Source organism: Anopheles funestus, chromosome 2RL (assembly GCF_943734845.2).
Source record: "Anopheles funestus chromosome 2RL, idAnoFuneDA-416_04, whole genome shotgun sequence".
NCBI lineage: Eukaryota > Metazoa > Arthropoda > Insecta > Diptera > Culicidae > Anopheles > Anopheles funestus.
The window spans coordinates 70,093,879-70,106,688 of record NC_064598.1 but is presented as its reverse complement, the minus strand read 5'-3'; the positions used below and the strand labels follow the sequence as shown (position 1 = coordinate 70,106,688).

Genomic DNA, 12,810 nt, shown 5'->3' with positions numbered 1-12,810 from the left:
GTGGGTAATTTCGAAAACGGGTGCTTCCGGCGTATTTTTGGTCGATTTTTCTTCACCACCCGAATGCGAATTCCCTTCGCTGCGTTCCCGCACCCTTGATGTTGTCGATTTATTTCACTTTGTTTTTGAACGCCTTGGTCCGGGTCCGGTCTCGACAAGCGAAAAGGATGAAGCAAAAATGTACATCCACCGTTTCGTCCATTGCTGCAGCTTGACATTTCGGCGGTGGCGGGTGTCCCTGGAGGCTGTGAGCAATCCATTTTCATTTCTTCCGTCCGTGGTCTGCCGGCGAAGGTTTTTGAGGGCAAAATGGCATTCGTTCACTTACTTCAGCGCCAAGATCGGGCGCAGGCTGCGATTGACGAACGATGGCTATTCATATTCCTTGAATGAACTCACTGCAGGGGGACGCGGTTACGTGGATGGTATTTGGATCGTTTGGTTTTTGAGCCGGATGTTGCGAAAATGGTACACGAATGTATGCCAGCGCGAGAAGGTTGAAGGGAAAATATTTTGTTGTTTTTTTGGTCAATATTCCGGCAAAACAAGAATGATTGAATGAAATTTTACAGCTTTTTTGTTGTTGACTTAAAATGAATTACATTGTGGTACAATAACAAAAAATATTAACTACAACTTAATGTTTGAGAAAGATTAAATTTTTAAAGAAAATATGAAAAAAGAACAATTAAATAATTGTTAAAGGTATTAAATATTTGTTATAAATCGATCGATGAAGAAACATAAGTGATATATGAGTGTAAGAATTTTATTTAAACAATTTTAAATTTCAAACAACATTAAAGTAAGGAAAGAAAAAGTTATTATAAACGCTGAATAAAATATTATTGAAAAATATTATTAAAATAATACCAGAAAACATGTTAAAGACATGTTATATACTAAACATGAAACCTTCGCATACAGTTTTCAGCTCGTTCTCAATGTGTTGAGCTGCCGAAAATGTGTTTCGCACATGTATGTACACAATCGCCTTCACTATTAGAGATTGTTCCGGTTTGCCCCTCGAAGGAAATGTGACAAAAAGGTCTTCGAGATGTTAGATTTTTTGTTGTTATTTCCTCCCCCACAGTTCTGTTAAACTTCTTTCGAATCTGTGGAACGACTTCCGTTCGAAGACCGGTTGTTGGAGGAAGGTGGAAGAAAAATATACGTTTCATGGATGATTGCGGGAGCAATGGGACGAAGATTGTTTCGACTCAAGTCCAGCGTCCTGCTGGCGTCAGTGAGTGTCTGTGTGGGTGTGCACGTTTGGTTGAAACAAATCCTAGAACTCGTCCTAGGCTTCGGTTTTATGGCTTCTCTTCGATCTTACTGATTTGGACGGGGCAGGGAGCGTTGTGTGGTAAACAGGGGGAATGAAAAGCGCTCAACTTAAATCCAAAAATATATGCCTCTATTGTCGACGATTTCGTTCGTTCGCTGTACGTTTCGAGGTCTAGTGACCTCAAATCAACCCAAGCAGGGTGGAAAAAATGTCTCCCACCACTGTACCGTGGTTTGGAATCTCATCGCTTTAGTTTTGTTTTCCATTCAGCAAACGGTCTATCAATTGGCTTTGGACACGTGAACACGAGCAAGAGGTGGTACGGTGCTTGTGGACAGTTTCTCAATCTTGTTACAGACGCAACTGAGCTGGAACGATTTTCTTTCGCAAGATTTCGCAACCGAGAGAAAAGTTTGTTTGACTCCAGCCTGAAGCCCAGGAGAAAACCCGAAGCAAAGCCCTTACCTCCCGGGCGGTGTTTTTCCCCTTCGTCACCGGTTATCCAGTGAGAAGTTTGGAAAATGGCTAAACGCTAGGAAATTGGAGTGGGTCTAGTGTCCCTCAAGGATGCACCCAACAACAGAATGGGGACCCACACACTGCCCTTCTTTGCTAAGGCGCCCAATGCTTCGTTGGGTTAACTTTTTCCAACATAGTTTGTGAAAATGGACGGACATGTCGTAAATTTTGCGTTTAAGGTATCTTAACGATTTGATTACAGAAACTTTCGGCGCTGTTCGGGGACGTGGGATGGGAAGAAAAACCCAAAAGCTACCCGTGAGGTTTTGTGGTGTGTGGTTGTCAGGAGGAAATATCGAATATCGTAGTTATTGTGATGATATTAGGAAATCTGCCAAACGATAGGAATGCTGTGCCGAGTGTACGGATATGGATTGGAATTTTCCGAACAAAAATGTGCAATCACTAGAGAAAGGTAAAGTTGAGCAAGTTATTTGAATGCAAATGGAACGTTAGATTGAATTAATTGCTTGCCTGATAGTTGTCAATAAATGTGCCATAGGATTTTAACTGTTCGTTGCATACTTTGGAAAAGGAAATAAATTGTCACAGTTCCTGTACAAAACTTTGAAACGGACAGCAAATTCGATAGTTTCGGGTGGTTGAGTGGAAAGTATAAATTTGTGAGAGCATTTATTTTTGATGAATAAACCAGCATTAACGAGGGAGTTTTCTGTTGATAATTTGCAAAAGATTTGTCACTAGGCGAGAAGCGAAGCTTCACGAAAGCTTCGAGTTTAATGATAATGTTGATGACGCATTGCCACTGTCGCCCCCGATGCCCGACCGTCACGGGTCCATTTTCCCGGTGAGATGTTAAATACACATCGGTCTGCAAAATACTGTCTGCAACCTTTTGATACGATGTTAATGAGACTTTGAAAACCGAAATCCGGAACGATTTTGCTGGCAGGCCATCAATGGCGAACCGAGAGTACGGGGGGCGAAAAAAAGGATATAGGCTTTTTTCCCTGCCTTCCATGCGGCAAAGAAGCTTTTTGCACAAACTCCGGGAATGGACGGAAAAGGCTCGGGAAAGCAGCATTTGTTTCTTTGTTGTCCCAAGCAAACGGGACGCTTTGGTGTGTTTCTTTGCTTGCAAAAAACATCTTTTCGGGCTGGACTGAGCCGAGCGGGTCCTTTTTGGGTGAAGATAAAATAATTTTCGGTTTCATTTGATGACAAGTGAGAAAATGTTTTGGGCATGTTTCTCCCCATTCCTCTATGCGAAAGAGCTTCCTATAGGCTGCCCAGAGAGAGTGGGAAGTAGTGAGGGCTAACAGAAACTAAAAGAGGGAAAATTGAGTACAATGTACTGCTTGGTGAGTGTCCTGTTTGTACCGGGGGTGAAAAAAACCGGAAGGGCGTAAAACACAAATAAGGGTTAAGTAAGGATGTTTTAGGTTTGCCGGACGCTTTGCTTTGAGAGCCTTGGGGAGTAAATATTTGTTGCGGCCTGTTAGCTTATGCGACCTCATTCGGAGTGCTTCCGTGGATCGTTGTGTAATTAAAATCGGCAACGAGCCGCCAGCGTGCTGGTGCGGATGGTGGTTCTTGCAGATTTTCTCTTATTGAGATTGTTTGTTTCGAGTGCTTTTGCTGGGATTGGGAACAATAGAGGATATTCCTTTTGCAAATGTTTTGCCTAAAATCAATAGGACAAAAATGGGAATGTCTGGTGCAGAGGTATTTAGATTTGGATCAAATAATATGAGGAGAAACTATAATTGCAAATGGTTAGTTGTGATTTTTTTAAGGTTTTGATTACGGTGAAGAAATTTTTACAGTTTTTGGAGATATTTATATAGAGAAATTCAATTTATTTTTAAATTTTGACTTACTGGCAGATGTATACAGGCATCTTTCATATCACCAAGATTTTAATTAAAAATAATGATACGTAAAAATATTTCTTGATCCTTTTGAGTATTTAATGGGATTTCAATTATAAAATAAAATAAAATTCTTCTAAATTTTTTTATTATATTAGATATTTCTAAAAACAGAACTAAAACAGAGTAGCATATTCGTTGAATACAATTAAATTTCTGTATATATTTTTTTCTTTCAACTCCTATATTTCAACTCCTTAAATTTCAGTATATTAATATAAAAAACATAAGTTCATAAATTTTATCTTAAATTTTAGAATTTTTAAAATAATTCAGGCTCAAAGCAAGATATGAAATGAAATCTTTAACATCCAATATTTTGTTGAATAAATTGTAAATGTTTTAAATTTAACAAATAATCAGCTTTACATGCTAATACTTTTAATAGAAAGAAACTTGTCCTTGAGGGTAATATTTTTTACAATTGTTGTGGTTATTTAAACGATATTAAAGAAAAATATAACAAAAAATTGAGTTATTTATTATAATTTTAAAGTTTCTCACACTTGGAGCCTCATGTAAGGCTCATAGGACAAATGTTGAACTCAGAACTTAAATTTCCCATGAACCATAGCAAACCTAATATATTTCGTTTCTGTGTTTTATCTTTCCAGATCCAGCATGTTACCAGCACTTAAAAAAGGACTCTGTAGTGTAACGAAAATAGTAGCAGTGCGATAAAATGCTAATGTTTTACACCGCGATGAAAGCAACGCTGTAAACAGATTGTACCGGCTCCAAGGGCAACTCCCTTTAGGCAGTAGGTGGGAAAAAAAACAAAGGAAGATAAATTGTTCAGACGGGGTAAATCCTTCTCTGCCTCTCTATCGCTACACTATTGTGAGCGCTCCGTGAAACTACCGGAGCTGACCAGCGCTTCATCCGATAGAATAATAATTTTCTTCTCTGCAGCAGGCTTAGCGCAATAAGTTTTGCAAGCCTGCTGGTGAGATAGAAAACTATAGAAGCTTACGTTAATCATCCACACAAAAACATCTCTATCTTTATTTTAAAGGTTAAGGGAAGTGAACAAAAAAAAACGATAAAAAAAATCCACACACAATCATAACAATATTCATGGCACAATGTGAAGGGTGTTAGAAAAAGTGTACGAAAGTGAATGAAGCAAACGAGTAAAAATCTGTCAGACATCGTAAAAGCAAGTGGAACCGTTTCCCGTTTTTGTTGCCGCTTGCTAAAATTAAAACTCCGCTAGCTGCTGTTAGGAAAAGGAAGAGTAGAAAATCACCCAACTGATGCGCCAAACGGCAACAAGAACAGAACACAAAGAAAGTCATCCACTCCCGCGTACAGTTCCTGTCCTTACGGGAAAAAAGGAAGTTAAAATCTAGTCACAGTGAACGAAAAAAAAAACAATGATACCAATGCACGAGCCATACAGTGAAGGCCAAAATGGGCCTTCCGTTCGGAACCAGCGGGCTGGGAACAGGTGGCAACGTAAATCCGACAGTATCCGCCAAGGGTTGGCTAGCGCTGCGAAAAACGTCATCTGAAATTCGGTCGACAGGCAAAACAAAACCAAAGCAACAAAACCCACCCATTTTTTTTCAAACAAAACAGCAAAAAAAAAGTAAGGAAGAGTCGTCACTGTTTCTTAGTGTTTTTAGTGATTATTTCCCATCCGATTGCCTCGCCGTTGGTCACTGGCGGGCAAAAATTCGTTACGCCACCAACCTTCTGCTGAGAAGTTTAAACCCATTTTTGAGTGTGAGGCAGGCTTAAAAGTTTTTTCCCTTACTCGCTCAAGTGCAACTGTGTGTTTGTAAGTGTGTATTGCTGTGCGTCTATGTGTGTGTGCGCGAGGAAAAAGGAGTAAAAGAAAAAATAGTGCAAGAAAAAAAATTATCCCAACCCCCCGAAAAGTGATAAAGGGTGTGCTTCGTGAGTGAGAAAGTGTGTTTGTGTGGTGTTTCAGATTTTTCCCGATTCCGTCAGTGGTATTACCGCGTGGTATTGCACTTGTTGTTTTCGGCTGTGTGAAAGTTTTTCCGGTGTGCTTATACCTTTAGTTTTTGGCAGTATTTGCATTCCCAGTTTGCCAGGGGTTTTCCCGGTCATCTCGGTCGTCGCGCGTGGTTGTCGTTGCGCGTCGTCATCTCGGGGTGCCTTCTCCCCGGTAAAGACCGGTGGAATTATTCGTGGTCGGTGTTCGGATTTTTTTTTGTTTTCGTTTTGCTTGGTGCTTTCCATTACCCATCTGTGGCTCAGGTTTTATTTTCCCTTTCGACCCGATTATTTGCATTCCTTCCATTCGTCGTGAGCGAAAGGTCAGCCGCGCGTTAACTGGTGCACGGATGAAATTGTGCGGCGTGTGACATTTTTCGGCGAACACGGTGGTGCACACGAAAATTTGAGCCACATTTTACGAGTATCATCATCACCAGGGAAAGGTGGAAAAGCAAAGAAAAAACTAACTCTCGTACACGAAACGAAGGGCAAAAACACATCATGGAGATTATTAAAATAACAGTTTTGCTGCTGTGGTCCGTCGCATCGAGCGTGCTAGGATTAGCGAAAGGTGAGTGTTTGAGCAGGGTTTTTCCATATTGTTTTTGCACAGACTGTTTTGCAGAGAAGACTTCTTGGTATTATGCGGGATGAACTATGAAGGGGTTTCCACAGCTTTTTTTGTGTCGTTGAATTTAATAGCCAGTCGCTAGAATTCTTGCCCTGATGCTCATTTACCGAGAGATTTTGCTGCAAACTATTCTCAGCATCGAGTGGGTCAGCTTATGTTGTTTGACAATGGGAAAAATATTTTTTCGTACCCTTTCCCGTACAGGCATGGAATAAAAATTCTGATGTTTTAATTGCTTCCGCAATTCCACGCAGGTGGATGATTCCGGGTAAGCTCTTCATCGAGGAAAAGTTGTTTTAATGGATATTGTAGTTAGAATGGTTGATTTAAAAGCGGCAATGACTTTTCTTCTTCTAGAATGTGGGATTATTGTGGGGAAGAGTGAAAACAAGACCTTACTGTAAATATTAGCGCAATAATAGTGGATTTAGTCTCTGGTATTATTTAGGATTGGAATATTGTTTGAAGAAATAAATAATATCTGCGAGTTAGACAGAGTTAGAGTTAGAGTTTTTTTTGCACCGATTATAACTAGTTCTCATCAGTTTTATATATAGCTGCAATTGAATTGCGATTTTCAACATTATTAACGGTTTGAGCAATCAAACTTAGAATGATAGTTCTCTCTCTCTTCTTGGCTTTTAATGACCTTACAGGTCATGCCGTCCATTTCTGGCTTACTAGAGTTATTTTACCACGTAGCCGAATAGTCAGTCCTTGCTACGGGGGGAAGGTCCGGATGGCATTTGAACCCGGTCCTGCCGTGTGGACCGGCGCTGTTTATCACATGCACCACCGGGCCGCTAAGAATGAGAGTACTTTAATTTGAATCAATGTTGCTTTAAACAAAAAGAGAAGAGAAATTTGAGGAATGATCTGGGATGATGGTTATATATTTTTCCTCAAAATTATGCTTAAAGCATAAGATATCCCCGTGTACTTTACCAATTAGTGCCTCACGATCACTACTTGAGAGTATATTCATTACGATCTATCATCAGCTGATGATCTTATAGGCTTAAACTTTATAGTAAGTTAGGGATAAGCGCTCGTCATACATTAGCCTAAGACGGAACAATGTGACAGGAGCCTCTGTAATGTAAAAACGGTTGAGAAATAAAGAGTCGTTTCTTTAGACACTGCCATTGAGTCGTTTTCTTCACAACACCTAAACTGGGAGGCTTTTCTTCCTCCGAGTCGTGATAGGGCACCATAACCGGTGTTTCGTTGCTAAAAGTTCTGTAGTCCATGTAAAAGGTCCTGATCGTAGCGGGATCTTGATCATTTTCCATTCGTTCCTGGTTGTGTCCGGGGTTTCGTGGGGTTTCTTGTGTCTTGTTCGTGGCTCCCTTCTCTTTTTTTCAAACAAACGAGGTACAACACATATAAGACAAACCAACAGTAGGAGTAGAGAAAGGGCAGGAGAGGGGATTACACGCAAAAAATGACTCTTAGGTAAGCCTCGTCACCGTCCTCCAGCAGATCCCGAATCGGAATGTTCGACAACTTTCCAATGCCCTGGAGTGCGTCCAACAAGGTGGATCGAGCAGCCTCGTACTCCACAAAAGCTATCCTGTACTATCCGAGGCCGCAGCCACGCATTTTTAAGTAGACGTGCTCTATACGCTGGAGATGTGCGTCCAATGCGAAGTGATTATACCTAAGTCTGGACATCATTCGAATGTACGCACGATCTCCTGAGATGTCATGGAACCAAGGGTACTTTAGGAGTGATCGAAAATAAAAACCTCTCGACTTCATCAGTGTCCCCAAAGAAAGGTTTTTATAATTACAAAAACTTGCCAATTTCACCGTTCTTAGGTCTAAGTTTCGGGGTGATCACCAACTCAAAAAATATGTTGTGTTCCGACCATAATATATTCCTGTTCGGCAGTGAACCGATCTACCTGCAGTGTAAACATGACGAAGACAATAATGTACAGATTTTCCCCAAAAGGGCTATGGTACAAGGGACCAAAGCTACGTCCATTTACCGAGCGTCACACTCCGATGCATAAAACTGAAACATAAAATGAGAAAGTATCAAGAAGAAACACTTGCTGCAACTAATGAATGTACAGCTTTTTGAATAATATTTTTTCTCAAAATCAATGCAAGCTACGAGCAATACGTAAATAACAGCTTTGGTCCCACTAGCAAATGTCCCAGAACCATCAACCTTGCAAATCGACAAAACTTTTGCGCCGATCGATCATCTTTCCCCTAATGTGTACAATTTTACGCTCAATTAGTCACGATTGCCGTTCGTTTCAGAGTTTTGTGCGAACTATGTTTGCTTGGTAGATGGAAAGAAAAATAAAGCAAAAGAAAAAAGAAAATACTTTGCTACAGGAGAGAAGTTTCAATACATAATCTCCGTGTAGTTGGATGTCTGGAGTGAAATGTGAGGAAAGCGAAATAACCGTAAACAGCGCCAAATCGATGGCAAGGAAAAACTAATAATATTTCCAATTTATCTTCCCATGTACCATGCAGTATGTAACATGTCTGCGGGATAAGTTTGTGTCGTCTGTTTGTATTATTTGCAATATTTACATGTATCGTCGATATTGCAGTATGTATTGGAATTGTAATCGTACAATCATTGCAAAAGTTTGTTGAAACTGTTATGCGTTTTGTGTAGATAAAATCTATCAGAATGTTTCGCTGCAAATAGGCAAGCTTACCGAACTACTGTAACAGCGATAAGAGCAGACTGTGCAAAAGCTAATGCTTTAAGGTTTCGTACGAACCATGCTTACAGATTCATATTAAAGTGTTATTATTATTAGCTTTATTAATATTGCTTTATCCCACATCCGCATTCATACCAGTGCTGCACTCGAAACAGCTGGTGTATATAAAATACTGCACCGAGACGAAGGAAAAAAAAGATTCCGATACTCAATCCTTCATCAATTTAGATCCTGCAGCACAATGTTCATTGCACCTTCGCAAGGCACATCCACGTTGGTGGAGAACTGTCTGAGCCTCGTCGTTAGGATGTTCTTGATTCTTTCCCATCCGTAACCGTGGCTCGGGATGAAAGCTGGTTAAGTTGCTCCGAATCGCTCGGCTCACTACCACATGGACATAAGACTGCATCGATTTGGGAATGAAAATTTGCAGAAGGATTCAACCCTGCCTGCTCGTTTCGCCTTTCATTGAACAGATTTCCTTTTTTCCTTCCGGCAACGCATTGGGCTGGTGGATGTGGTTTCGTGTCGGCCTTTTTTTTGTGTTGCTTCTTTCCTCCTCAAAGCACATGCAACTGTTCGTCTATGGTGAATGCCACTGTAGAACCATTCTACTATTCGACGGAGAAAGGACAACGCTGAACATGAATAGCATTCAAGCAAGCGAACCATTCTCGCAAAGGTACGATGTTTGGTTGGAAAGCATACCGGTGCATAACTGTATGCCTAGTGCGTAGGAAAGAGACACCAACAACACGTACATATATTTCCTCGATTTGAAAATTCCCACCCGAAGGCGTTGGGCCGTTGGAAACCGTTGCTTTCTTCCCTGGTAGCACAGTGAAGGTGGAACGAGGTATGATGTGCAGCAAAAGCAACTGGAATGCCCACAATTTGTCGGCTGCGGTCGACATTATCAAAACATGACAGTTATGTAGTGATTCGTTCCAAATTCTGCTCGGCGAACGCGCGCATTCAGTGGGAAAATGCGCTTCATGTGTTGGTTTTTTTTCTGTGTGTTTCTGTCTTCACTCGCCGTCTTCACTGCAACCCTTTTTGTTAAACGAACTGTTTGCACAGGGAACCATCACTGGTGGATGGTTCTACTTGAGCAACGATTGCAATCGAATCGCTACACATTTCCAGCGATTTTCTTCATTGCAATGGATTATGAATGCTGATTTTTATCTGAATGGTGGTCAGTAATATTGTAGATTTTATTCTTAGTAAGATATTCAACCAATTAAATCGTGTTTCTTGGAAGTTTGTATGCGTAAAAGATTGCTTAAGAAATGTTTGTTCATGTTTCTTAGCTTCATTCTGATTATATTTGTACAATTAACTAATTTAAAATTTCCATGATTAAGTTTTTAACTAACCTTTTAGCTTGATATTTAATTAGTACAGCTTCTAAGCGAAAATCGTTAATAGAATTTGAAGTCCTGGGACGTTTATGAGTAAAAAAAAATTGTGATCCTATGGTAAATATTTAGAACATGTTTGGGAATACTTATTAAACTTGGCAGTATTACATTTTTTACGTGCTATTCGTGGAAAGCTTAAAATAAAATTGTTCAATAAGTTTTTGCAGAATGATTTAATGCAATGATGATAAATGCATACCTTCCAAATATCTTTTCTAGTTTTCTTGTTTATTTATAACAGAGTTTGCTTATTATTATCAATCAGAGCTTTAATTTGTTTAGTTAATTAACAACAAAATAATATTTTTGAGAAGCAGTTCACAGTAATTAGCGAAATGAACGAAACGAAATGGTTTTTAAAATTCAAATTCAGAGTAAATGAATTTTCTATACCAATTGCTATAAATTCTGGAATAAGTTCCATTGGTTTCTTTGCGAGAGCTGTACGCTTTCAGCACCCGATACTCGTTATCATAATATTTTATATACTCTAGCAAAACTGAATGCCACACACATACACATACGTACACACTCATCGAGGGTTATAACATTCTGCATATAAAGCGAACCTAAATGAAACCTCAAAATGTAAGGCATTTTCCAATTTCGGTGCACATTCAAAATTCAAACTGCTTCTCCTTAAGGAAAACCGAAGGAACCGAAGCCACATTCTAGTTAAGAAAGGAAATTAACACCTAAAACAGAGGCAGCCGTGAATGTGTGCGCGAGCCGCGCAAGTACCTTTTCAATTATTCCGCATCAATATTGTGCGCTTCGCACTAACTCACACGTCGAAATGATAAAATATAAAATTTCCCTATTTCCCATGGTTCACCGATTGGCACATCATTCCTGTGTTGCGTGTTGCAAATGCGGAGGAAGATGGGTGAGAATAGGGGAAAGGTAATGACGCCATTACTGTGACGCGCATACGTGCGCAAGTTGAAAATCACGGACCCGTTGTTGGTTGGGTCGGTTGGCGTTGATCCGTAAGCGTGCAGAAAGCGTTAATTTGCGGCACGTTTCTGCGCCTCGTCAGTACCGATTGGTACGCGTGGCACGCGCTCACAAGTACCGGGCGCCGGAAACATACCACCGGTGGAAAATCGCATTCCCCGGGAACAAGGCGTGGCGAAGCATTCGTAGCATTTGTACATCGTTTTTGTGCGCCAAAAAGTGTTCCCCACGTTTGGTGGCACATGGCATACTTGGTGTTGATAAGACGGAACAGGGAAAAGTGAGAGGAAGGGTGGAGAAAGTGCCTTCCCTACAATCCCTTTCTCTCGGTGCCATTTTCATGCCTTCCACTTTCGGAAAGGAACACGAGCCTGGATGGAACAATTCTTTGAAATTACTTCATTTCCCGGTATGCAGCAGCGCGCTCATAAAATACCATTAATATGTAATGAAGTGAATCATTCATAATTTACCTCTATCTCATGCCTTCTCGTGCAAACTTCTCTTAACTGCACCTGCAACTTCACACTGCTTACCTTCGTACCAGCCGTCTTACAGGTGGATTTCGGCTTCCGTGGGCTCTGGAAATGCTGATAAGCGAGTGGAAGGAAAAAGTTCGCACCCTGCACGCATCTCCAGCAAATGACGATGACGCTGAGGTTGAGGATTCACACCGGTTGAGCAGAGACGTAAATACGGTGAAAAGTTACGCGCTCGAACCGAAAATTGTATTTATTTAAACAAAAAAAGCTAGCCAAAGAGCAGAAAGCAATGGAATGAAAGCCTCCACCATCTTTGCTTTCTGCCGAAAGTATTTTTTCTTTCTTTTCATTGCACTTGCTGTACACCTCAGGACATCACTTTTTATCACCTACGCGCACCAGAGCAAGGGACGAAAAATCGAACTCAATTGTGTGGTTGTTGTTGTTTTTTCTTAATCCATGGTCCCATTTACTCGACCACCTGGCTGCGAGTACAGCGAAAGTTCGGAAATGATGTTATTTTTTCGGCTCACGGTTTTTGTGGAGGCATATCCAGACACGGGGCAATATAAAATAACCACCCATCGTCTAACACCTTCTTCGCATGGAAGCGGCTTTTTATGACTCGATTTCCATCACCGCCGAAGCATCCGTGGTGCTTCGAAAAGCTTCGTAAAATGAGAATTTCATCTTCAGTCGGTAACACTTAAATGGGAGCGTTTATTTCTTTCATGGCAGAAAGTGGGTCACCGGAAACTTTGTTGATTCGTTTCAATGCACTCACGATGGTGTGATGATTCACTGTAACCTTTTGGTTCACGGGCACTTGTTGTTGTTGGAGCATGAGATGTCGAAAGCATTTTGGTTTAGTGTTCGTTATCAAAATGGCATTCCGATATCACTTTGCTTAATGAACGAGGATGATTGGAATGGCGAGCAAGAGAAAAAAACCC

General features: G+C 40.6%; 1 protein-coding gene across 3 annotated transcripts in view; it reads left to right on the top strand.

The window, feature by feature from the left end:
• Positions 1-12,810, top strand: part of LOC125766345 (lachesin) — a 94,311-nt gene that overhangs the window by 4,737 nt on the left and 76,764 nt on the right. For 2 of the 3 annotated variants that reach the window (XM_049432209.1, XM_049432206.1), the window contains exon 2: positions 4,715-6,238. In XM_049432209.1, coding sequence (XP_049288166.1) covers positions 6,169-6,238 — 70 coding nt within the window. In that variant the 5' untranslated portion in view covers positions 4,715-6,168. Of the gene's footprint in view, positions 1-4,313; positions 4,464-4,714; positions 6,239-12,810 lie in introns of all 3 variants that reach the window. The other variant, XM_049432208.1, reaches the window with a different exon arrangement.